General features: G+C 43.5%; 1 protein-coding gene across 5 annotated transcripts in view; it reads right to left on the bottom strand.

Annotated features, from left to right (window-relative positions):
- The window catches only part of MYO1C (myosin IC), a 662,069-nt gene that overhangs the window by 132,122 nt on the left and 502,619 nt on the right, over positions 1–27,328 (bottom strand). For all 5 annotated transcript variants that reach the window (XM_069615425.1, XM_069615428.1, XM_069615429.1 and 2 more), the window contains exons 15-20: positions 23,619–23,713; positions 22,303–22,349; positions 20,196–20,276; positions 19,563–19,668; positions 10,888–11,005; positions 3,429–3,542 (exon numbers count right to left, since the gene is read on the bottom strand). In XM_069615425.1, the coding sequence (XP_069471526.1) occupies positions 3,429–3,542; positions 10,888–11,005; positions 19,563–19,668; positions 20,196–20,276; positions 22,303–22,349; positions 23,619–23,713 (561 nt within the window). The remainder of the gene's footprint in view (positions 1–3,428; positions 3,543–10,887; positions 11,006–19,562; positions 19,669–20,195; positions 20,277–22,302; positions 22,350–23,618; positions 23,714–27,328) is intronic.

The raw sequence follows: 27,328 nt of genomic DNA, 5'->3' as shown, positions 1-27,328 counted from the left end.
ACAAGTGAATAAACAGAAATGAGGGGTGCTTAACAGTATAATAAGCCGCTCACAAATGAAGAAGAATCAAGAGACGGGTCAAATCAGTATACAAGAGAAGGTGTGAAACTAGTGTGAATGAAAATCATCAAGGGACCACACATAAAAACAAATATTGCTTTGCTTTCTAGCTAATTTAATACGCTGAATACATTACACATCAGTTTAAACATTGAGACCAGAGGTGGGATTTTAATAGGAGCTCCAAACAAAACTTTTTTTTTTTAATCTGCTATGTTTTAGTAAAAGCTTTTGCACTACCTTCCTTGGCCGAGTCACCCCAGCAGAAATGCTACTTACTGGTCAATGACAAGCCGCTACAATCAATGTCACATCATTCAAAACAGTGGATTAGTAGCTTTAATAATTAACATTGATTTTTGTCATCTAATGAACAGGCTTTCTTAAGAGCAACAGAGGGCCGGTTACGGGAAGCAACAGAGCGCCGTGTACGGGAAGCAACAGAGGGCCGGATACGGGAAGCAACAGAGGGCCGGGTACGGGAAGCAACAGAGGGCCGGGTACGGGAAGCAACAGAGGGCCGGGTACGGGAAGCAACAGAGGGCCGGGTACGGGAAGCAACAGAGGGCCGGGTACGGGAAGCAACAGAGGGCCGGGTACGGGAAGCAACAGAGGGCCGGGTACGGACAGCAACAGAGGGCCGGGTACGGACAGCAACAGAGGGCCGGGTACGGACAGCAACAGAGGGCCGGGTACGGACAGCAACAGAGGGCCGGGTACGGACAGCAACAGAGGGCCGGGTACGGACAGCAACAGAGGGCCGGGTACGGACAGAGGGCCGGGTACGGACAGCAACAGAGGGCCGGGTACGGACAGCAACAGAGGGGCTGAAGGGATGTCAGTGAAAGGGTTTGTGGAAGATTAGAGGGGATGGTGGCAGAGGGGTGGACAGGATGGCAGTATTAGGTAAGAATTGGTGTAGTAACACTTGGTGAGACTCCACAACACTTATCTGCTTGGTATTAGGTAACCCACCTTTTGGTATAGGTCTGTACTACACAGGTTGGTAGTGTGACCGAGCAGCCAGGCCTATCTCAAGAGGGGTAAAGGTGATCTGTAGAAATGACATTCATAAATACAAGTAACTCTTACACTCAAGGTTTCAGTTATAAATAACTATTAATTTAATTAACATCAAGTTTTAAATAAGCATTCTTTAAAAAGGCAATTCATGTTACAATGTAAATGTACTTAAAATCACTTTTCAGGATCAGCATAAGTTAGTGGATAATCTTTGGATATGCTTCTTTCACAATTCCTACACACTGAGGTGGCTTCATTCACAAGGAGGGTAATGGCATTTATGTATCAAACTAGTTATACTTTGCAGATTCTGAGGTTGCAGAAAGGAAAGGTTTAAGGAAGGAAAAAGGTTAAACAGTTTCTCAGTATATGTGAGGACACTTAAATCTTCCAATGAAATCTAGACAAGCCTTTCCCAGCAGTAACCGTCTAAAACAAGTTACCACCTACGAGGGACAAACAATATCAAATTCAATGGGCTAGAAGAGTCTGCAGGGAGCCAGGACAGCCAAAGTCAAGTGAAACAGTCTATGGAGCTGAGGCACTTCTTCGAAAATCAAAGTCTTGCACAAAGTTAGAGAGTTTTGTAAGGAAAATCACTTGTCGGGTCACAAGCTGTTAAGCCTGTGAGAAACAGAGTTGGAATCAACTCTAAGAGTAAGCCACTACAAATCTAACTGAGAAAAGCACAGCTCAAAGACACTGAGGTAAGCACCCCAAATCTAAACAGTACCTATGGTTTGATGAAGAATGGTCCAGCTGAATTCTTTTCTGTTGCAGCAATGCAGACCCTGGGTTCCTGAGCCTCAGTCATGGGGACAAGAGAGAGGACGTCTGGAGGGCTCCTGGAGGTCGTCAGCAGCTAGAGGCTCTTTTCGGTTCAGCAGCACTTCACGATTTCAGCACTTAGTAAACAGCACTGTCGCGGATCTCAGATACCGGTTAGGCTTCCTTCACTCCTTGGGTCCTGCACTCTGGACTAGAGCTCTTGAGGGTCCTTAGGAGACTCCTGGAGCTTCCAGCCGGATTTCAGACGTTGCACTCTACTAAGGATCTCTCGACTCTTGCAGCAGCGAAGAAGTACAGCCCATCGGGGAAGATGGTCCAGCGGAGTTCGTCTCGGGGTTAGTTGTCCCACTATCCCAAGGTAAGAAGTCGTCCCTTCTGGAGTTTCTCTGTCGAATTGAATAAGGAGTTTCAGCACAGCAGCAGGGCTTCACCAGGCAATTCAAAGGTCCAGGGGAATGCAGCAGGCTTCGTTTATGGTTTCTTCGTTGGGTGTTTCTTCCAGTGGTCGACTCTGCCTCTAGTCCCAAACCCATCAGCTTTTAAGCAGGTTTCTCCCATTCATGCACAGCATAGGATGTCAATCACACAGCAGGGTGGCTGTCCTAAAAGGACAGCCAATCAGGACTGGTTGCATTCAGGCATTCCTAGAGATAAAGGACAGGGGTGTTTTGGGAACCTCCCTCACATCCTGCATTTCGAGACATACTGGAACCAGAGGCGTGCTTCAGGGCTGATGCCTGCCAAAGGCCAAATGAACAAAGGGCTCAAATATGCCTCTACGCACAGAGTAAAACCCAAGAATTACCTCACCAACAGAAAATGGCGAAAAAAGAAGACCAGCCCATTTTGACGGAATTGTCACTCATGGGTGCTATACTGCAGCCAGAGGATTCAGCCTGCGGTAGATGAGCACAATGGTAGGAAAATTAAAACACTGCCTGCAGTCATTTAAAGTAGTGAGGGTAACATAAAAAATGTTACATGAGAGAGTACGATAAGGGGCTACTAAGTAACCCCCCAGCACTCCACATAAGGCGGTGTTGGCTGGACCTACTAAGAGAAAAGGTAAGTAAAGTCAATTTCACTTTACTATTCTTGGTAGTTCACCCAAGAAAAGGTATTTAAACTTATGAGCAATCTAAAAGGATTTCTCTGTGACACTGCACAGAATGTGCTCTGTGTCACTATACAAAAAGTAGATGCCTATGGAGTTTGTCAGACTCCTAAAACAGTGGAAACACAATCTAAATCAGGGCAAAACACATGAGAGAGTAGGGCTAAAATGTTAAAGTCCTAATGTCCAACAAAAGAGATGGGGGTCTCGAAGGTAGAAGGGAATTAGTACATAAATTAGAATTCACCAAACAGGCAGAACATGAGCAGAAGAGATGATGTTGGAGGAATAGAAGGGATGGTGGTGGAGAGGCATAAAAGACGGTTGTAGACATGTGGATTAGGTAAGGAGGCATGAGTGGGTATATCCAATGGAGCCGAGTAGGGAGGATGTGATGGTGGCTGGTGAATCTTCATGCAACACTGGAGGGAAAGGGACTCACCTGCCCATCTTAAATTCCTCTGGTTTGTAGCCCAAGTGTTTGACTAGCACTGCCACTCCATCGAGCACCCGACCATCCCAGTTTGGCCATGTGTCTGGACACAGTGACTTGTATCTGTAAACACAACAAGGAGACAATAAAGAAGCACGCCAGTCCTTCTGAGCTCAGTAAACCTAGAAAAACAAGTGAGCAGCACTCAGAGCCATGTTACAGAACTGTGGGTCGAAGGACAAGACAACCCCTAATAACAAGCTGCAATCGAGGCCTCTGGCTCAGATATCATGTATGTACTGAGAGTGGTGTAACACAAAAGGGTGGGGGGTCTTGTATAAATGTGCAAAAAGTCACCTATAATGCTTGCCAAACCACACTCACATTTGCATAATTAATGAAACCCTCAGTTTCCACCAAGATATAGTTTGTTATTCTTAGTGGAATGATAGGTAGACAATATTTAGCCATGTACATTGAGCCAGTAACATTGGTCAAAATCTATCACTTTACAGGGGGTGGAGGCAGGCAGTGGAGTGGTTGGTGACTCTTCACAAAGGAATTTATTTTAGCATATCAGAGTACAAAGGATAATCAGATGTACATGCATGAGGCTGGAATTGGGGCATCTCCATATTGCCCAAGCAGAAGATATATTGACAATCTCCACTTTGTCCAGCAAACCAGATATGAAATATCTTCATTGCGATTAAGGTAGACTGTCTCTTCTTCATTCAAGTATTTTTATCACTGCTACTGCTTGAAGCAGGTAATAATGAAAAACAGCTATTTACTGTAAAGCTGCAGCTTTAGAATCGCTGCCACCCTGGAATTAGTGTGCACAGGTGATTTGACACATCCCATTTCCTGCAGACTGCAGTTCGAATTCCAAATACAAATTGTGTGCATAGAGAACCTGGCACATAAACATGGTACCAGCAAGTCAAAAGATGTCCTTGATTTGATCAGACTCCAAAACAGAGGCAGCACAGTAACTCAATGCTGACCCTTACGGATAGGTCAGTAGATGCTCCGTTTGGGACTGGGTAGACAAAGGATCTAATGTCAAAGAAAGTTCTGCAATCTTGCTGGTTGAGTCTTGGGATGGCTACAGCGAAACACAACAATGATGGCTGGAAGGATTTAAAATGAATCAAAACCTTCTGGCAAATCCACTGAGCAACCATCCAGACCATTGTTTTTCAGCTTGAGATACCATTACAGAAAGGGAAAGACCATATAAAAAACAGGTTTTGTATCATCCCAAAAGGGGCATTCTAGCTTAAACTGCCAGGTGACATCTCTTCTGCATGAGACCACAATGCAATGATCAGCCTCAGCAGGCCTCAACAGTGAGGTGTTCCTTGGGGCCCATATCTGGGCATACCCATTGCACTTATGCGGACTAATGCAAAACAAGAGAGTGATGCCTGGGAAGTCTGAATGTCAGAGGCAAAATGAAAGCTAGAATAGGTCTAGGAACTGACCACTGAATCTGGGTGTTAGTAAAACAGCATCCAATAACCAATTTTTCTGAAACTGTGACAGTGAAGATCTCAATAAAGTTTAAAAGAGCATAGTTACTGGTGTGCTTTCTCCAGAATATCATATGGTCATGTAGTTGCTCCACGGGCACTAGAAACGCGCACAATTAAGTTACAAAGGCTGGTATATTGTTTATGCATGAACACATGGTCATAATGGTGGATGCTAGTGATCTCCTAATTGACATCAGTTCTTTAAGTAACTGGTATCCGTATCAACTGTGCACATTTTGAGCTGAACCACCAGTATGTTAAATTCTGACATCCACAGATCTTTGTAGCATGCACGCTAACCCACTGAGCAACCATCCAGACCATTGTTTTTCAGCCTGAGATACCATTACAGAAAGGGAAAGACCATGTAAAAAACAGGTTTTGTATCATCCCAAAAGGGGCATTCTAGCTTAAACTGCCAGGTGGCATCCCCTCAGTTATTACTGTACTCCCTCATCTAGGTTGAAAGTGTTACACTGAAGAGTTGTGACATGTATTTTCCATATTAGCCGTGCTTAAAATGGCATGTGGTCTGAGCCGCAGACCAGGCCTTCCTCCAAAAGCCAGGGAAGCGCCAATGGCATTGAGCAGGGTACATCACACTCTTATTGTGTAAACAATGCCGTTCACTGATATGTAGGCTTTTTTCTGGGATGAGGCCAATGTTCTCGCAAAATACAAAACATAGATAACAGCAAACACTGCAAACTACAAAAGGCAGCTTTTCTGTAGTTTTATTCTGTAGTTCTAAACAGGATTCTGTAGTCCGCTGACACTTTTATTGTAGAAATGCCTAGTGCTGAATGATGAAAGCCGTCCTTATTTATACAAGTAAGGTGCTGTCCACTGAACACTTTTGTTGGAACGGTTCCTAGTTGCAAATGATGCTTGTGTCCTTGATATTTTGTTTAGAAAAATGTTCAGTGCTGGACGAATTTTGGTGATTGTAGTTGTAGAATAGGGACGGCCCAAAAAAGGTATAAATAGAGTAAGCTCAGGCGCTGCACACAAATGTTTGGGGCAGCGGAGCAGGAAGACCAGGAGGCAGATGGCTGGAAGGAGAGGAAGAGCAGCAAGGCTTTCCAGATGGGAGGGGTCAACACCGTCCAAATTCTTTTACTAGATTTTTGAAGGCCCAAGCTGGATTCTGCCTATTTTGATTTTTAGCAGAACTTGAATTCTTTTTGAGCTGCTTGGGTAAAGAATTTTGCGTACCCCTCCTTCCCCAAGGCACCCCCGCCCACAGTTTAAGAGCAGACACCTTATTCTGGGTTGGCTAAATGGTGGAACCAGCATTTAACTTTTTTTTAAAGCATTTTTATCCTATTTTTTATACTTTTTGATGGGTGGCTTTTTAATATTTGTGGAATTTTTCAATTTTTCTTTGAATTGTGGATAATCCCAGGCAGTCAGTCTGCTCGAGCCCTTTTCAACTCCCTACTGTAGAAGTACAGTTAGTGAGTATGAAGAGGCCTTTTCCCTTCATTTGAAATCACATTGAGAAAGGTATTTAGGTATTTATTGAAGCAGATGCTTCTATGAGATCGCTAATCATGATTTGGTGATGCTGTTGCTAGATTGGCTAGCATGATTTGTGCGGTTTCCTATCAACACCTTGTGAGGCAGGTAGTTGATTTTTTACGGTGACTCTGATTTCTTGGCGAAGGTTGTTTAGTCTTAGTCACAATTTGAGGGAGAGATAATGACGATGGGTCACCTTTCCATTAATGATTTTTTGCATTTTTAAGTGTTTTGTGTATATATCTTTACTGTTGCACAGTGACAGGTACATGCTTTTCCCTAACCCTTCTACGACAGCCTCTAAAGCCCCTGCTGGGTGGGCCACGAATACTCCACTGGGCGTGGAGGTAAGACTCTGGAGGTAGTGGTAATAAAAATCACATCAGTGGCTGAGCAGGTAACTGTGAAAAGTTAACTGTAACTATTCGACGAATGTCCTCTTCACACTGTTCACAGACACATCCTGTTAAGGATTTTTATTATCTTTTTGAGGCTTTTCCAAAATGATTTCAATGGAATCCCCAACATATCTGCGTAGGTTTGGGAATATTCTGGCTGACTTTTGAGGTATGCAAAGAATTTTAGCTACACTTATCTGCTCAACTCATTTGTTTTGTCCCTAAAACTCCTAGTACAGGGAGACCGTTTCTCACAGTTGTGTTTTCCTGTGTTCTCATTTAGTAAAAACACATCACCTTAAGTGGAGGTACACAGGTACTTTATATCCTCTTTCACCCTTTTGTTTAGCAACATGCTTTGTGCCTTTGAGATATGCGTAGGTCGGGCTGGTGGCAGTGAACAGTGTTTTACAAATATTTTCCGGTGCACTGCCGTGGACCATCTTTTTAATACTGCATAAGGATGTTTGGAGTACCATATACTCAAAATGGTTTCTCCTTGTGGTTTAAGTCATGCCCTTTGGCCATAATGCTTTTTGGCAATCTTCCTGCCCTCTCGGGATTTTGACTTCCTTAAAAGGGCATGGACTTTCACAGGGTCATGCTCAACACTCAACACAGTGTCATATAAAGCAAGTGCTTTATATTACTGAACTGGTTAAAACTGGGCTTGAGACTGTCTGATCCCAATCCACACTTATCCTGGATTATATCTGATGCTGGACAAATGTTAGGTAGCTAGCTGTCCAGGATTGCACCGCCATAACATATCTGAATGGAGCATATCCTTGTGACTGGATGTATAGAGTCGCCATAAGCCTGGATATTGTGAAGAGGGTCTGGAGCCAAACTTGGGGTTGCCCACCGGGACCACAAATCTGAAGATATGATGGCAGCATTGAAGACCCAATAGACAGCTGATAAAGCAAAGCGACATGGCCCAGACCATCTACTAATGAATCTCTGCTGCATCTCCTGCAACCAGGGAAGATCCTCGTTGTGGCTTCCAAAACTGGATTGTGGGGAGTAGGAACTCGTCATGTGTCCTGCACCAGTGTCCTGCCATCGTTCGACTCTGTAGGTGTCCTTGGAACCTCCTGTGGACCGACCATTCATAACTGGTATCTGCTGCTCTTCATCCTGTAGAGGGGCCTGTCTGAGACGGTTTTGTGCTTCTGCCTCAAGCTGAGCCTCTGGACCCCTGACAGGAGATTCTTCGGCACTGCACGTAGTCTGCTGGGGGTCCATCCTTGTTGCAAGGGTCATTGTAGCTGTTGTCCCAGGTCATCTGGCCGGCCTTGCTGTAAGTCTGCTGGAACAGTCCCTGAACGGGAGATCGGAACCATCACCTAGCTGGACCCAAACCAGCTACCAACTTCCACCACTGCACCGTAATCCCTGTACCACCACAACCGGAACCAATGACAGAAATAAGTGGCACCAGGGATTCTTGGTGCCCTATGGGTGGTTACTTTGAAAATTGGAATTCAGGGTGTTCCTACCACTTTTGATGTCCCATTGCCCCGTGTGGTTTTCATGTGTGCAATGTCCCCTCCTTATTACTACACTTTCTTGTCTGGGGAAGTCGTGTTCTAGCCCAAGATTTGCCCTGGGTTGCCTCAAGTATAGTGGAATTGAGAGTGTACCCAGCATGTTGTCCTAAAACCTTTGACCTGAAAAGTGTTCTTTAAAAGACATTCAACCTACCTGTGGCCAAAACATGTGCAGCTGAACTTTGAGACTTCCTTACATATCCCGTCCCCCATTCAGGTACATGACTCTGACTTGATCTCTGAGAGATTGGATGCTTACATACCTGGTAGGAAGGAATGCTCAAGTGAGGGAAGTTTAAGGCATTGTATATTACATCTGCTTAAACACCTTTTCTCCCACTTTACTTGGGACAGCTTTGAGTTGCTATTGCTGAATTGCTTTTGACTTTTTGCAGAGTAAACTGTTGGGCAAACCCACATTTAGATAAATTACAGTATATTAATACATATTACACGGCCTGCCGTAGCGGCCGTGCAGTTATGGGTAAGTTGCTCAACTCCTAGAAAGAGCACTTTTTAGGTGGCTTATAACTACGCCCCCCGGATGAATCCTCACAAAACTTAGCAAAAAAAAGTATATGGCCCACTCGGAATGATTCTGCGAAGTGGTGCGGTTATATGGTGGGGGGGTCCCAAAATCTGTGGAAATCCTTATGGACGCAATGGAAAACATTTTTACTCAGGCCTACAGCCCAAACCGCTGGATGGATTTCACCACATCGGCGACAGGAGCGGCGGCTTGGTCCCGATAGCATGCTTTTGTAAATCCATCCAGTTGTTTTTCTGTAAAAAGGCCAAAAAGTAGGTACAAAATAAATGTGTGATATCTGGGTCTGATCCGCGGACTCACTTCCCTATTCGTTCCACGGACAGCCTCCTGGGCCAATCTGAGAGCGGCGCGATGTCCGCAGACACTGTACGTGCCTGCTGATTGGTCAATTAAAAACGTGAGATGCGTCATTTTAAACGGCCGCCATATTGTATCCGCGTACAGCTGCCGTTGTCCGCGGACATTGCGGTAAAAACATATTCAAAAACACGACATTGCACTTGAGAATGGGATGGGATATGGTCATAAAACGCAAATAGAACCTGTGGTTTTTCATATCAGAAGTCCGCAAACAGTGCAGAGATTCGGAGGGGGAGCCCTGTGATGCTCACAAACATCTCAGATGTTCAGGGACACCCATACATATTTTTGCATTACAGGATTGGTGAAAAGCAATTTTTGGATGTCTTATAACTTTGGCGCCACTCAATGAAACTGTATGACATTTTGCAATATCATATTGTCCTTGACCCTGAATGGTTCTGTAAAGTGTGGTCCTGTTTCGCCAAGAGGGAGCACAATTAGAGGGGGGGTCCCAAAATATTTGAAAGGCTCATAAATGTGGTGCCGTTTATCACGACATAACAACTGGGCCCACAAGTTAGGATCATCCTTAAATGTATTATTTGTTAGGCCATGTGGGCCTGGAGCCCTAGAGCGCTTTCTTCTGGTGATTAGTTTTGAAATGGTTTCTAACTCAACTTTTGGGTTCCACCTAACCTCTCTCGTTAAGTCCAAAACCAATGGTGGGTCCATCGATGATTTCCCAAATCTGCTCTCCAAATAGGTGGATATTGCCTCGAGTATTCCAAGATTTCTCACATAACGTTGTGCTCTTCCAATTATCTCCCCCAGGCGGAGTCTGTTCATGGGACCAATTTTTGCCATAGAGAGGAGATAATGGATGCCCAATCCATATCATTTGACACCCCCCCGCTGGGCCAACCTATCAGTAATGGCGGCAGCCTTGGGAAAACTAGCAATAGATTGACGAATCTGCACAATGGTTTGCAAAAAGATTTTAGACTCAGATTTGAATGTTTTAGCAAATTTTGGTCAGATTTTGTCAAGGGGGGAAAAATTAGAGGTGGGGTCTAAACTTTTTCAGATGACTTATAACTTTGTTGCCGTTTGACGAATGTTCACAAAAGATTTCAGAAAGATTATAGACCTGACCTTGAATGTTTGTGCAAAGTCTGAATGGATTTAATCAAGTGGGGGCTAAGTTATAGGTCTATTTTACGTACATACATCAATGACATTTGTGATGTCATCTTTGATGTCCTGGGTGTTAGTCTTAGCAGTGCAAGGTGGTGGCGCGAGTTATGGTTGCTTAGCTTACCATAACAGGCGAATTTCTAACGTTTTTCATTTTTTTCTTGTAACTATAACAACCCTTTAACAAATATATATAGTTAAGTGTTTTTTGTGGTGTATAGTATTCTTACGTATATATATTTATACTTCTGTGTAACTCCATTACTTGACTGCCTCAAAGTGTGAACTGCACTTATAGACCAGCCCTTGATCTCTTAGGTCTGCCTTACTGCCCAGCCTTTGCTACTTGCCAGAGTTTGGTGAGAACAAGCGTGAAAATCCCTCCTAACACCTTCCAAGGAGAGAACTTACCTTTGCAGAAAGATTTCATATTTCCGTCGATATGCAAATCCAGCTCTGCGCACTCGCAAGTTCTCCATCAATCCCAAGTACTTCACCTGATGGCGGATCAGAACCTCATCGAAGCGCCCTGAAATGACAAGGGAGGGTGAGGCACGGTACTCCAGGATATTTATATCTAGCAAAAATTAAATACAATTTATAGTGAAAAGAGGAGGGAGCTAAGGCGCTCCAGGCATTGCCAACTACTAATCGAAGGACCCCGAAATTAGGCGGATGAGGTATGTGTATCAACCAATAAACAGAACCAGCTACTGCGAGAAGACTTGAGACATCTCAGTATGTGCACCTCTATCAAACACTAAAGAAAGCCACCAACAAAAAGAACGAGTGGCAGTGTTTCAAATCACAACATGCAAACAGGGCCACACACAACTCAACAGATAGACCACAACAGCCACACTGAAGAGCGATAACAGGCAATCCTAGATGTGCACACACACCAAACGATAAATAGAAGTTACCAGCAATAATAGTAGTGTGGGAGGGTCAGGGGTGATTTTTGCTATTAAATCCCTGAATAGAGCAGCCCCAGTGTATGTTCAGGTGCAGGCACTCCAGGTGCAGGCCCTCCATCAAACCTGAAAACAGTGTCAGAGTGAGCAGAAAGATGCAAAGCACTCTAGGATGCATTTCTCTAGCAAATGGAACCACTATACACTTTTGTATTACCAGCATTGTTACTACGCTGCTTGCAGCTCTTGTTCTATTCTTATATATTTAAGAGGCCACACAGCTTTCCTCTGTGGGCTGTAGATGACTAACACGGTTCAAATATTTAGTTACAAGGGGCCAGATGCATACTTTATAGGTGTTGCCTCATTACAGAATGCCAACACAGTGCAGTGCTGCAGATGAGTGAGCAGTGCGAATGACAGAAGGTGTGTGTCTGTGTGTGAATCCTTGCTAGTTTGGAGATTGCTCTTGCAATGGATCCAGCTCAAGTGCAATTCTGTAAGAGGAAAGTGGTCTGCTTGTAAAGTATTTCTAGCTTTGATGTTTAGTGAAACTTTTGTATCCCTGCAGACCCAAAAATATGGTATCTCCCTCTTTCCACCCTGTGAGACAATCCCTGTGGTGCGAACCGATCTTGATTATGAGGCTTCTCAATGGATCAGTTCTGTCCACAGAAGACAAACAGTACTACACCTGCAAGCTTAAAGGAACTGCATCTGTCTACCAAGGACCGTGCCCTAGCATCTTTAATTAGAGTATGGTAATTTTATTTATTTTTTAAGTAGTTACCCAGGATGTTACTTAGAAAAGCCGATCTAGAGTTAAGCAAGGTTTCAAATCCCGTTGAACTAAAACACTCACTTCAAGTAGCATAGACCTAGCAATAAGGCTGAATTAAGGAGGAAGGGAGCTCTAATGTGTAGTACAGATAACAGTTTACAGAAACAGTAAATATAAAGACCACCACAGGTAATTACAACAATAACTAATTTATTAATGTATTACACTAAGGCACACTTTAAATATTCAAAGATAAGTACAAATGACCAAATACTCTAGCTAACAATTGTGTAACTCACTATTGGTTACACAATACGTTAGTATCACAAGCCCTTAATAAACAAAAAAATACATAGGCGAAAATAGACGTTAGAAACTCACCTGCTCCCCAAGGTCCCCGGTCCCATGAAACGCCATGGCCGGCCAGTCCGGCATCTAAACTGAAGAGATTGCATTTCACAGCCTGGCACCTGTAGCCAAGATGGTGGTGGCTATGGGGGTGGCGCCAGATCCGGAGACATACGGACGTGCCAAAAGCATACTGCTGCACATGGAAGTGCAGGTGAAGCTTCTGGGCACGGCCATAAAAGATGAGAGAAACGTACAAAAAACGTCCAATCAACTTTATCCAGTTGTACCCCTCACGCATCATAGATTACGCATCAACCACGAGTTCAAAGAAGTTATTCTTTAGCGAGGGAAAGTCAGGAGTCCTTTTTTAAAAGATGTCATTGAGAGTTCCATGTGTTATGTCCTAAATCATTTCCCCTTCAGTTTAACCTTTGGGTACCTTACAGTGAACCTGTCTTCCTGTCTCAACATATCCTCATCAATATATTTTTTTCCATGCTAGGTCCACACTACACCTCTGTGAGTATATACATTTGACAGAGCGGGTGTAATGCATATCGTTACACTGTCAATAAAACCTCTGTTCTTGTTCTTGTAGATATATATCAATGGCTCCTTTACAGTGTTTTTTGGTTGTCTGATCTCTTTCTGTTAAGTAGTTTTGAACCAGATGGGGGACATGTATTCAGATTGTACTCCAAAAGTCTCAGGCTTTCTGTCCCTGGTCTGGTCCTCAACATATGCACCCTGCCGTGGAAGTTCAAGTCTGTTCAGGAAATGCCAGTTACAGATAACACAGAGTCTGTGGAAGACTTTTAAGTGACACACAAAGGTTCCTGAAAGTTGCAGGTGAGTAGCCTAGGAGAGGCCACCCAGCTAGGGAGTCCAGGTCAAAGCAGGAAATCAGCAAAGAGGGAAGGTAGTGTCAAGGCTGGCTGAGTAGTAATCAGGAAGAGTATGTACATAGAATTAACATTGTGGTTGCCCAAGTCAAGATGGAGAGAAAGAAACAATCTGATTGGTTCAAGGAACAATAGTATGTTTGGTTTGTCCGATTGGTGGATAGGAGAATGGGTTGGATTCTTGGGAGGTGAGCAAGATTTTAAACTGCCTTTCATCCAAAGTAATTCAGTGGCTGGTTGTACATTAGTTAAGCTCCTTAAGCAAGGCCTTTCAGAGTTCAGAAGATTTACCAAAGAAGTGAGAAAATCGTTGCTGAGCCAGAGTGATCAAGAAGACATCAAGTGGGATTGTTCCTTTTAAAAGCTTAAAGATTCTCACAGTGAACTTCCATTTTATATCAGAATCTTAAAGAGTTTAAAGTTTACTATAAGAAGAGAAAACGTTTACAGTTTATATACAATATGGAAAATAATTGAAAAGACTGCGCGCAAGTTTTAAAGTTGTTAATAGCGTGAAAAGTGTTTCAAGACTGTTTAACGTGCGCGCGAGTCTGTGTCTTCAGCAATGTCGCTGGGAGCGCGTGCGTATGAGAGCGCGTGTTGGATTGCGATAGAGCACAAGTCCATATTAACTGGTCACGGGTAATTTTTAGCGCGTGTACTTTTTTCATGTGAGTGATGTTACGTATGAGAGCACGTGTTGGATTGCGATAGAGCGCAAGTCCATTTTTATTGAGCGCGAGTTGTTTTTGGCATGTGAACTATTTTTACATGAGAGACGTCGCAAGTAATAGCGCGAGTTCGGTTGGCGATAGAGCGCGAGTCCATTGGAACTAGCGTGCATAGTTTTTCAGTGCAAGCGCGTGTTTCACGTACACGTGAATTTATAAGGTGCGCGTGTCATTTTTTAGCGCAAGGACAATTTCTCACGTCTTGTGATTTCGCATGTTAATCGCATGGTTGCAGAGAGTGAATAAGTTATTCAAGAAAGTAACTATATATTCATATGTGTAACAAAGAAAAGATTCACACGCAGAAGAAGCAGTTGCATTCAAGAAAGTTTGAGTTTCTACTTAATGCAATTTTCATACAAAGAGAATTTAATACTTTAAGAAAGACTGCATTTCTAAACAGTATTTGAAAATTCAAACTTACTGAAGTTAAATGAACTTTAAAGTTAAAGGAGAATATCTAAGGTTGTAAGGTGTTTTCAAGAGTCATTTTTCTTAAGGATATTAAAGAGACTGGAATGGCTAGTGACAATATGCACTAAAACATTACAACAGCTTACAAGATATTCCATAAAGATAATTAACCTCTAAGTCTTAAACAGAGGTATAAGAGGTAAAGAAGTTAGGGTTGCTTTAAAAATAATTTAGAGAAAAAGGTTTACACTAATGTATAAGTAACCAAGTGTATTTGTTTACTACAGATACCAGAGCCTACCAGAAGGTTGCAGGGCTGCAGTGTCTCTGTTGTTATTTTATCCAAATTCCCCTTTCCCTTTCTTAGGGTTCTCAGCTCAGCTTTTACTTTAGGGTTGAGAGGTGAACTCCTGGTGAGGGTCTGTGGGGCCAGCATCAGCTCCTGTGGAATTCAGTCAAGCCGGACCCTGACAGGATGAAAGGCCCACGATAATTTTTCCACCTGAGCGGATATAGATCCCACAGAAGCATTAGCAAGTTCCTTAAGGGACATGTTTTCAGAGTTAAAGGAGGAAATGAGGGCAGTGCGAAGGGAGAACCAGGAGTTACAAGTCAAGTTTGAAGAATTAAATTCTAGGGTTACCCGTAGGGGTGAAGGCATTTCTTTGGAGTCGAGAGTTTCTGAGAGCCCAAGTAGAGAATTACCAGTGTTATTTAGAGAGGATTTGGGTGAAGGAACAAGTTCTCAGGAGGGAAGTAGAGGGAACATGAATAGACTATAGGTCCAGTCCCTTTAGCACCTCCAGAATGTTTTGGGGGAGATGTCAAGAAATGTCAAATTTTCCTTACACAGTGTGAACTTCATTTCCTTTGTAGACCTGAAGCCTTTAATACAGGTGCTACTAAAATAGCTTTTATTCTGTCTTAACTTACTGGCGAGGCGGCAACTTGGTCAGTGTTATTAGTTGGTCAAGAGAATCCCATTCTAAATAACCTGTTAGCCTTTAAGTCAGAATTTAGAAAAATGTTCGATAGACGACAGTTATCTCAAAAAGTGGATGGAGAACTATTAGAGTTAAAACATGGAAATAAAGATTTAGTGTCTTACATCACACAGTTTAGATCCTTAGTATTAGAGAGCAATTGGCCAGAAGAGAAACAATCATCTTTGTTTTATAGAGGCTTGAGAGAAGAGTTAAATAAAAGATGCCTTATCCACATTTGTGAATAGACCCACTTCATGTGAAGATTTAATTGATATAGTCATACAAATTGATTATAGATTAGGAGAACGCAAGGCTGAGCGTATAAGGGGAGGTGTTGAGCAACCCAGAGTTTTCCCTAGAGTCGATAAGGGAAGATTAGAATTTTTAAATAAAGAATTGAGAACAGGGAATGCAGAGAGAGTAAATAAAGTGAGAGGTCCTTTAACTAAGGATGAAAAGGATAGGCTTAGGCAGAATAATGTAGGTTTATATTGTGGTAGATCAGGACATTTTGTTGGAAATTGCCCTTGATGTCCAAAAAACTCTTCATCTACTAACAGTTCCAGAAATCAACAAGTGACTAATACTATTCAAGCTGCAGTGCCACATATTACAATAAACGTATCCTTGTTTATTAAAGAGGAATTAAAGGGAAGTGGTCCAGTAGTAATAGATTCTGGAGCCACACGTAACTTCATGGATTGGAATGAGGTAAAAGATATGAAGGTGCCTTACATAGTAAAAAATATACCCAAGCAAGTGAGAGCGGTGGATGGGTCTCAACTTACATCAGGTTTAATTACACATGAAACAATTCCATTGGGGATGGAAATTGGAGGACACTGGGAGGAAATAGTGTTTGAATTAATAGACACTCCACAGTTGAAGATAATATTAGGGATGCCTTGGTTGACTTATCATAACCCTCAGATTGATTGGGGAAGAAGAGTAGTAAAATTGGATTCTTCTTTTTGTATTACTAATTGTTTTAAGGAAAAAGTTCAGGAAGATGTTTCTGGTAGTTGTTCAGAAGTTATGGAAGGTTTGGTAACATTGGGTGCCATAGTACATTCTATTGGGGCAGTAATTGGAGAATTACCAAAGTGTTATCAAGATTTTAATGATGTGTTTAGTGAAAAGGAAGCTAACGAATTACCTCCTCATCGAGAATACGATTGTAAATTTGATTTAGAACCAGGAGCCCACATTCCTTGCAGTCGCATCTATGCCCTGACTGAGAAAGAGAATCAACATTTGAAAGATTACATTCAAGAAAATCTGGCTAAGGGGTTCATCAGGCACTCTCAGTCGCCAGCAGCTTCTCCACTATTTTTTGTTCCAAAAAAGGAAGGTACTTTACAAACAAAGTATAGAATTTAGGGCACTGAATAAAATTACAGTTAAAAATAGATATCCTTTGCCCTTAATCTCAGTGATGTTGGACCAGATTCAAGGAGCTTCAGTGTTTACCAAATTAGATCTTCGTAGTGCATACCATTTGGTGCGGGTACGTCAAGGTGATGAATGAAAAACAGCATTTAGAACAAAATTTGGTCTTTTCGAATATCAAGTAATGCCATTCGAACTGTGCAACGCCCCGGCGGATTTTCAATTTTTTATAAATGAAGTGTTGAGAGATTTTATTGACATTTTTGTAGTAGTATACATTGATGACATTCTCATTTATTCTAAGGATCTACTGCAACATGAAGAACATGTTAAGAAAGTTCTACAGCAACTAAGGGAAAATAAATTATTTGCCAAGTTAGAAAAGAGCCAATTCCATACCCAAGAAGTGGAATTTTTGGGTTTTATTATTTCACCCAAAGGTTTGGAAATGGACATGAAGAAAATTAAAGCAGTAGAGCAGTGGCCCATTCCAACTTGTGTAAAAGATATTCAAAGCTTTCTGCGTTTCGCACATTTTTACAGGAGATTCATAAAAGATTTCTCTCAAACTGTTTCTCCCATCACCAAATTATTGAAGAAAGGAATGAAATTTGAGTAGAAGGATGAAGCGGATCAGGCCTTTAAAAAATTGAAGAACTGTTTTACTTCAGGACCAATTTCATTACATCCCGATGCTTCCCAACCATTTTTTGTTGAAGCAGATGCTTCCAATACTGCAATTGGAGCAGTACTTTCTCAAAGGCATCCTGAAACTGGGCAACTGCACCCTGTGGCCTATCTATCCAAGAAGTTGCTTCCTGCTGAGATGAACTACACGATTACTGATAGAGAACTCCTTGCAATCAAGAAGGCATTTCAAGAATGGAGGCATTATCTGTTAGGAGAAAGATTCACAATAACAGTTTTAACGGATCATAGGAATCTTCTGTTTTTGAAATCTGCTCGAACATTATCACCAAGACAACTTAGATGGTCACTTTTCTTTTCAGAATATGATTTTGTGATTAACATTCAAGCCAGGGCGGTTAAACGGTAAAGCGGACGCTTTATCTCGACAAAGTTCTTCAGATGAGGTAGAAAATCAGTTATTACCTGAGCCAGTGATTGCAGAAGATAGATTTATTCTAAGTACTACGAAAGAAGAGAATCTGCTTCTTGAAAAAATTCGAAGGGAATTACCGGAAAAGGCGATTCAATCTTGGCTTGAGGAGGATTCTGGAAAACATTTAATTGATGGATTTCCATGTGTCCATTCTAAAATTTACCTTCCAAGTAAAGAACTGCAAAAGGAAATTATGTAAGAATGTCATGAATCAGAGTTGGTGGGTCATACTGGAATTCGTAAGACATTTGAATTGGTGGAAAGAAAGTTCTGGTGGAAAGAGATGAAAAAAGATATTGAAGACTATGTGAAAACTTGTGAAGTCTGTGCTTGAGTGAAATCAGGAGGAGGGAAACCATCTGGATTACTTAACTCGTTACCAGTACCCCTAGTCCATGGTTTACGATCTCTATGGATTATATTGTAGATCTTCCTAAAGATCAAGGTTACACTACAGTATTAGCAGTTGTGGATTTACTGACCAAAGCTGGGCATTTCATTCCCATGAAAGGAGAGGCCTCTGCGAGGAATCTGGCAAAGAGTTTTTTTGCAAAAAGTGGTGCGACTCCATGGATTGCCAACACAAATTATATCAGATCGAGGGTCTCAATTCATTTCTAAGTTCTGGCGAGCCTTCTGTAACTGGACCCTGACGGGTAATTGTAGAAAGCTGACATGAAGGGACTTAGTTCAGTTTGCAGAGTTCAGGGAAGCTGCTACCCCCCCTGGGGTCCAACAGGATGACTCCTAAAAGCACAGACCCAGCCCCCCTGGGCCAGCCCTGGATACTGTTAACGTAAGTAGGACTTTGCGCCCAATGAAAACCCAATGGGGGAGGAGGGTGTAGGCGTGCAGTTCTAAAAAAGCAAGTCACCAGAACCAAAGTAGAAATGGTCCGAGGCAAAAGTAAATCACAAGGGAAGACTTGCCTCCTGGTCGTCAATATGCAGGCTAGTCAAGGATGATCCCCATAGGTTGCTTTTGTCTCCTCTAGGGACCTCCGACAGTAGGGGTGAGGGGACACATACACACCGTGGATTGGTAACACAACGAAGACGAGACCCTCACAAATGACTTGACCATTGCATGTCTTGCACTGACATCTCAGAAAGTGACAGTTCAACTGGAGAGAACAGGCACCATGGCAGCTATCAAACTGGCTGACAGAGAGCATCTGGCAGATCAGGGCAGTGATGGGCTGTATAGGAATGTGCTATACAGCAGCTATCAGAGCATCCCAAAGAGAGAGAAAGCAACTTACAACTATTCACAGTGGTATTACCGCTTCATAGCGGGCGAGCAGCTGGCATATCTCCCAGTTAAAGAGCGCAAATGCTAGGTTAGCACGGCTGCTCGTCTGCAGATCATGGCACTGACCCTATGGTGATCATAGCTCAACCCTATCTATACATGGAGGGATCTGCAAAGCCTGGCCTCCTTACAGATTACTATCTGCATCATCCAAAAGACCTGAACACACAGACGCTGCACTCACCCGCTTGCTTGGCATCATTGGGTTTTATACATCGGATGTACGAGGGGTCCTTGGACATCAAGATCTCCATTAGCTTGGACAGGCTGTTCTTAAATTGAGTGGCTGCCTGGAGGCAGAGAGAAAAACAGCTCAGTGCTGAGAAGGAATTAAAGGCACATTGGGCGTGGGGGTTGCATGAAAGAGAAGAGGAAGAAGAAGAGTGAGCAAAGAAGCAGGGAAGAGATAACAACAAAAGCGAGAAAGAGAAACAGGCTGGGAAAGGAGTGACAAAGGGAATGGGGCAAAAGGACAAAGAGAAACAAGGAAGTGGAGCAGTTCCATATGCTTATCAGTCAATCCCTCCATGGGTGCCCACTGCCTTTTACACAATGAGTGCAGGCTACCTTGCTAGGTAACAGATATATGTGTCCTGAAAGCAAAGCAAAGGGGGAGGGGAAATACATCCCAATCACAATAACAACCTGTGATAAATGACTGCTCAGTCATTCCCTGCATGTCCCGGACTACATTTCCTAGCCAATATCCAAACATCCCTGCCCTTTCCATGCCTATCCTTCCCCCCATAAACCCCAATTTCTTGTCCCTGGCCCATTCTTGCTCTACTCCTATGTTTAATCCACAAGCCATCCTTACCGTTTCAGGCCTCTTTTTGTCGGTCAGCTCTGTCCTGTCGAAGCACTGGTTAATAATTGGATTCTCGGAGTCACACATCGCCTTAAGAGAAAGAGAACAATTATAGCTGAGCAAACACGCTTCTTTAGTTGGTTTCGGACCTTAAAGATGTGTTACCCATCAGTGAGGTAACTCGGACAAACTTTAATTACTCCATTACCACCCCTACCGTTACTCTTGAGTGTTGTATTGAAATGTGTGCCTGGGCCATCTGAGATCCTGCCCCCCTCACCCACTATGTATGCTGAACTCTTAGTGACAACACAGCTGAGAGAATGACACGACCATGCTCATGAAATGAGCTCAAGCTGTGCCCTCGGAGGGTGAGTCACTGGTGATGAGGGGACTAGGAGTACTGAAGTAAATATACTAGTGAGGACCAATACCCTACCCAGTGAGGAGAAAGACAGGCATAGGCGCATAAATATATGCCCTACAATCTGCCCTGATCTTGTCGCCTGGGCGGTGGTACATACAAAAATGTTTTCATATAGCTCCTTAAGGTCCGCCGCGGAACAATGACGGTTTGTTCAGTTCAGTATCCCAATTCATGTTAGGGGGGTTAGGCTGGGCCTCCCCTAAGGCAAGTCCTTGTTAGTGGTGTTTTTTTTATGTCCCTGTTGGTGAAAGGAGCCTGCACCGATCTGCTTTCTGGGCAGGCCTGATAAGGTGTGCAGTATGCAGCCTCACGAGCAGCCGTGTAGGAGTTCCAGCCCCTGCTGCCTACTTATCTGCTGTGGTTTCCTGCTGTACACCGTATGACTCAGCGTCAGCACTGAGGGTCTCCTGTTGTTCTTCTATGATTCTTCCTTCACTAGCAGGGTGCAATATTGCCATGGTGTGGGGCACTGATGATTTTACCGTGTTCATGTCCTCTTCTTCCAGGTCTGCAGTGGTTCTTCAGAAAGAAGAAAAGCTTTGCCCAGCACATGGAGTTATAGGCATGGGGTGATGCAAATGGATACTGCCCATGAACAAACTGGCACATGGAGAAGGAACAGGAGCTGGGGCCCTCCCAACTTCCACTCCTGTCTCTATTGGGTAGGGCGGACTCTAGCTCCCACACTGGTAGGACTCCTACCCAGGTTGATTGGGGTTCTCATCCCCTCTTGCCAAGGGCAGGGTGCCGACTGTGCCATTCTCAAAATTTCAACTTAGCAAAAGCTATCATGCTATCTCGCAGCATGACTTTCTCTGTGCTGGCCTGCCCCAGCTATGGAATTCTCTACCACGCAACATTGAAACAATAGAGCATCATCTAAAGAAACGCTGAAAGCCTTGCAATTTCCCAGTTAGAAGCACACAACTCTACCAGCTGTTCAGTTCTCAGCGCAATGAAACCCCTTGCTCTGTGTGTGTGCTACCAGTCCTTATTCACATCAAGGCATGAGAAGTATCCAATGTAGGATTCTTTCACATGACCAAAATGTGAACATGCCTCTAAATAGCCGCTGATGCTGTCTTAGATAGTGTGGAATATGCGTTACTGCCCAGTGGAGAACCAATTGACTGAAACACCACTGGATACGAAGATGATCAAACATGAACCAGTAACCTTGGAAGGCTAGTGCCTTGCCGGAGAACATCGGACATCTTTAGCCCTTTCTAACCAGGACTTCAAAGCTGTTTAATATATTTCAATTGGTTAACACACATCTGTCTCATTTAGAACTGTCTCAGAGTGTGTTTCGTTTACTTGATTAGACAAGATAGACAAGTTGCCCAATGAACTTCTCAATCCTATCTTTGTGTTTAGCACATACTGATCCTATGGTAAACTAAGAACTAAATTACAGATCTTATTGCCAAGTGACCTTCAAATGCAAAATGATATGGTATAAATATTTAGGTTATTTCCACCAGTCTCACAAACCTAATCCAATGGTCATATTAATGCTCTACCGAGCTCCCACCATTCCCACTCTATACATTGCTCTCTTACTTTCATGCCATACCACACCTTTCTATGTCCTGCCACCTCTTAAGTTCCCATCTGCCTTGCCATTCTCCCATTTGTGTTAGAGCCCATCTCTAGCCACTCTAACCTGGTCAGAATTTGTATACTCACCTCCTTCAAATTTCGGAAAAGAAGATCATTGTTTTTATCAAGAAATCCTGCAATTAAGAGAGAGAAAAAACTGCTCAACACTGACACACTGTGAAACATGTACAGATGAAGAAGGAGATGGATTGTGAAAGAAAAGTTGAAAGAGATTGAAGGACTGAAGAAGTGGGGTTGGGTGTGAAATGCAGAAAGTGGTGGCAAAACTGAATAAAAAGGGTCTTGGCAGGAATGCTCAAAGAGGTCACGGGTGAGGGGAGGAAAAGCTGTAAAATGTTAAAGGCAAGATCGCCCCAAAAGGGCAGGCCGTAGAGGTGTTGGTTATGTCAAGCCTTCAGAGTCCTGGTCAAGCACAATGTTGGCATGACTAGTATGGGCTTCCCGTTTACTGCACACATGACCAGGAGAAGCAGTAGCTGGAGGCCTGGAGCAGAGTGACTGGGTTGGTTGATAAGTGTGGAGAGCACATTTCTTTAATAAATAGCATGCAACTGTGTGTGTGAGCTGGGGTAACTGAGTACACACGTGGTTGTATTTGTAGGCATGCATGTGCCTGGGGCAAAACTGGCCTATTGCTGTTAGGGAGATTTATCATCTTTATGCTTCATCCTGTCTCCTAGTGAGTTCCCCAGCACTTTTTGCTGGATTTATGGACCTTTTTCCTTCCATCCTGAATGAGTGGAGCCTTTTTCCACTCATTCATTCTTGTGGCTCTGTCTTTTGAAACTCTGTTCTTTGTAATTTACCTGTACTATGGAGTGTTTGCTCCATAGCTCTTAAAGGCATCTGTTTTACAACTGCAGCACACAGCTCCTTATGGGCAGTGTTGCTGGGGATCCTTTGGGTCCTCCTTTAAGATTCTATTTCTATATCGTCAAGTAGCTACAGTTCTTAAGGATAGAGGGATAGAGAGATACTTAGTATACTTGTTCGAGATATAGACGTTTTGTGATCAGCAATAGCCTTGTGATTTAGGTTGCCATAACCCTTCATCTGTGGGGTGGTTAATAGCCATAATGTGTGCTGGGGTACATATTTAAAGTTGCAAGCTATTAGTTAGGCATGAAAAGTCACTTGCTCTCTTACTACTCCACATGCATGCACACAATTTCTTACACGCCAAGTGTCAATTTTCTCTCGCTGATGGCTAGTAGCAAGTGCACATTTCGAGGCCTGCAATTGGTCATATTAACTGTGTGATGGCAATAATATGACTCTTGAACTAAACGCCAAGTAGTCCGATAATCTTTGATGTGTGGGACAGAAAGTTAACCAATGACACCTGAGCTGTGTAGAGTGTCCAGTAAACCTGAAACATTCACCTGTGACACAGTAATTGACCTCTCCTGCATAGTGCAGCAGACGAAACTCATCACGAGCCAAAGACTTTCGGGTTTTCTGGTCCGCCAATTTATGCCTGTAGAAAAACAACAAACAATTAGGACAAGACAGAAAACATCAAACACATATTACGCCACATGAGACCAAATGCCAGTGAGACACCACAATGGGCCAGTTGACTGGCTGAGGGATGACACTGCGGAGACAGACTACCCATGAACTATTTCTGGGTGCAGACATTTTGAGTGAACAGTGTGTGAAATTAAAGGGGGTTAATTGCAAAAAGTCACTAATTAAGGGGTAATGAGGGATAGATAATGTATGGGGTGCTGCTTTATAAAACATGAATGGGTGTAGAGGCCCACATGTCTTGGTGACATATACACATTATATATATACACACACACAAATTCAATATCAATTTTCCAAAAATATTCTTTCCCTTCAACTTTGTATTATATTTAAAGTTATGCATGTTGTGACAGTAATATAAACCACTCCAACCACTTGAGGAAAAGCAAGAATTGTGGCACTAAATACAGAGGATGGTCTTAAGATGGATGGTCAGAATCAATGCCCATAAAGAGTCTGAGAGGCCACCCCATTCTGATGAACAGGGACAACACTAGTGTCTAGCGAAACTCTTATCTGCGTAGTGTGGCTGAATAGCAAGGCTTAGATTTAGGAGAGTATGAGAGTGGTGAAGGGTTCAGTTAATCACACACAGACCACTTTTAATAACATGAAAGGAAGAATGTATACAAATAGTTATATTTAATGAGGCCTTGGACTACTCGTACCAATATAAAATGACAGGTAAGTAATATCACTAAACATACATTACTAATATATACATACTCACTTTTGGGTGAGCTCTAGTGAGTGCACCAGCACTTTCCTTTCAAATACATGTGAGAAAACTGAAGGTTTTGGATCCAGTTACTGGGGGTGGACCAGTGTGAGAGGATCACCTGGATTGGGGGTCTTTGGGGAGTGGGAGTAAGTCACCTGATGATGAGACGCGGTATCCCCTTCCCTGTAACACCTTTTCCCCATCCTACCAGGTAGGATACCTTGGAACTGAACACCCCCCCCCACCTTTCCCGACACAAACATTCTCACGGACAGTTGACCGTGAGCGAAAACTGACTAACACCTGACATGTCCCAATACAATGGTCAGGGAAGGTCAGGCAATTTCTGATCATTACACACACACCTGATTTCCATCACACTGCCCCACACAGATAAAAGGCAAAGCACGAAAGCACACTCTGAGCAAGGCAAAGCACACGAGGAAGCAGCAGTTCCAAGGTGGCAGTTTAATATGCAGAGAAAGACGCAAGACCAGAGAGGGTTGCAAGGAGGGAAGTGCCCTTGACCTTTTCAGGCCGTTACTCGTGAACCTTGGAAATTAAGAAACCTAAGACAGAGGACTAAAGCTGAACAAACCTGTATTGTGTGCCAGAGGCACCCGCGGCTCTCCCATGTCGATAATCAAGGCGGGGAGGAGCGTTTGCCGTCTTGGTACTGTCCTTGGCTCCAACAAGAGCAGCGGCAGTAAAGACAGCACAGCCCGTGAGTCGGAGAGACGGATACCAAACTACCCTGTCCTAGAACCAAGGTTGCAAGCAGCAACATTGTATGAAGAAATCTAAAGAGACCAGGATGCGAAAAGGGAAGAAAGAAGGAAGGCTTAGGATGAAGAGGGCGGCTAGGAGCATGCCCCTTTTAGAAAAGGTTTATCTTTTTGAAACTTTCCTTCCATTGACATCAATGAAACCGCCAAGCTATTTGCTATGGCTTGAACACTGTGCCGACCTTTGCAGTTAAAGCATTTTTACTTCCACTGCTCAATTCACTTATTTTGGGGTCACTTAACAATCCATAAGGTGCAGCGTCATTGTCTCAAACACTTCCCACTACTAGGGGGAGATTCACATATTTTTCTGCTGTGACTCACATCACTTTACACTGAAGTGCTACAGAGACAAATGAGGGTCGGGGCTGTCTTGTCCAATTACATACTGCAGCCAGGCGATGTCTGTTGCTGGGCAGATGTTGGGTTGGAGGATGTCCCTGATCGGACAGCTCTTACTGGTTTGAATGGGGCCGACCCTTGCAATTGGTCAACGTAAGCAGCCCGTAGCCTGAAGTTGGGATCGGAAGGAGGAATTCTGCAGCAGTTTCCCAGACTGACCATGGTGCAAGACACTGTAAAGAAATGGAGCCCGAACTGAAGACCTGGAAGATTGCTGCCAAGGACAAAGAGCATTGCCAAAGTCAAGTCCGCGTGAAGCACTGCCTTTTTAGCTGCAATCCTTGAAGACCATTGTTGATGCTTCGACCTTTGGACTGGTGTGACCAGCAAGTCCACACCCATGCATGGCTGAGGAAGAGAGCATAAGCTTGGGGAAGGGAATTGTGATATATTTGGTTTTGTTTGAAAAGTTGCAAGGGGCTTGAGCTTGGGGAAGAGAACCCTGAGAGGCCCAACCAAGTTGGAGACTTATTGTTTTTTCTAGTGTTGAAAGGATTGAAGCTTGGGGAAGGGAACCCTGAGAAACCGTGTTATATTTCTTTTGTGGTGTTTGGAACGTGAACAAGTTGAAGTTTGGCGAAGGGAACCCCAAGGAACCCAAAGACACTGAAGGTTTTTGAAACCACTGCAAGGGCTTTGTGGAGAAGGTCTTACGGACAGCCCTTTTTGATTGAACTTATTTTTGTAACATTGACCAAACTAAACCTGGTGAGAAGACCACCTGAAAAGAAACTTTGGTTTTCCATTTTCTGTTGAACCTTTATTTTCCTTTTTAAAGACTTCCTATAACATTTTTGTAAAGTGTGAGGGCAAGCATAGGTTTAGACACAGACAGACTTATTTTGGGCTATTAGACAGCTATTAGACAGCGACGGCCATTAGAAACATCAGTTAAGGGAATCAGCGTTCGGGCCAGTCGGGCATTACACCAACCGAGGAACTTTGTTAAATAAAGGTTATTAAACAAACAACTTTGAGTCTGTCTGTCTTGATACCATGCCTGTCTCACAGTGGGTTGTCCAACCATGGCAAAGGCCACTTTTCTGCACCGGTGACTAGCCTCAGGTGGAGCTCAAGACTCTGTAGGTCTAAGTGTGGCTGAAGACCATCTTTCCTGCTGCTGCTGCTCTCATGAATGAAGAGTGGACTTCCGGAGGAGAGTCTTTCTCGTCACCATTATTCGGCCTGCCACCCCCTAATTGGGGTGAACTTCAATTCTGCCCATCTCTGTTGTGTCCTGGGGGTGGGGAGGGTCTCCTCTCACGTGGGACCTGGAATGGCTGCTGTCTTGATGTGCTGGGTCATCCTGCTAGAAGATTTTCAAGACCGTCCTACTGACGCATGTAACTGACATCAATCTCTAATGAAAACTGACAGCGACTTCTCCCACTGCAATGGCGGCCCCTGGACTTCCTGCGCCTGTAGCTAGGGCATAGGTAAGTGGACCCAGTGATTCTGAATACCCTAGGGTTAGCCACTCAGAGAATCAGAGTATGTATGGATAGGACGTCCACTCCCTAGCTCTCCCTTGCCTGGTCGTGATCGGTGGCGTTCTGGCCAAATACCTCCTCCAGGATAACCCCTTGTGTGGTGGGACTGTGAGAGAACCCCTAAAATCTTTTACCTACATTTTAGACTCCCAATGTGCTTT

The sequence above is a fragment of the Ambystoma mexicanum genome, chromosome 9 (assembly GCF_040938575.1).
Source record: "Ambystoma mexicanum isolate Mex_15411 chromosome 9, UKY_AmexF1_1, whole genome shotgun sequence".
NCBI classification, from domain to species: Eukaryota; Metazoa; Chordata; class Amphibia; order Caudata; family Ambystomatidae; genus Ambystoma; species Ambystoma mexicanum.
The sequence above is the reverse complement of the archived record's forward strand: the minus strand, read 5'-3'. Positions and strand labels throughout refer to the sequence as shown.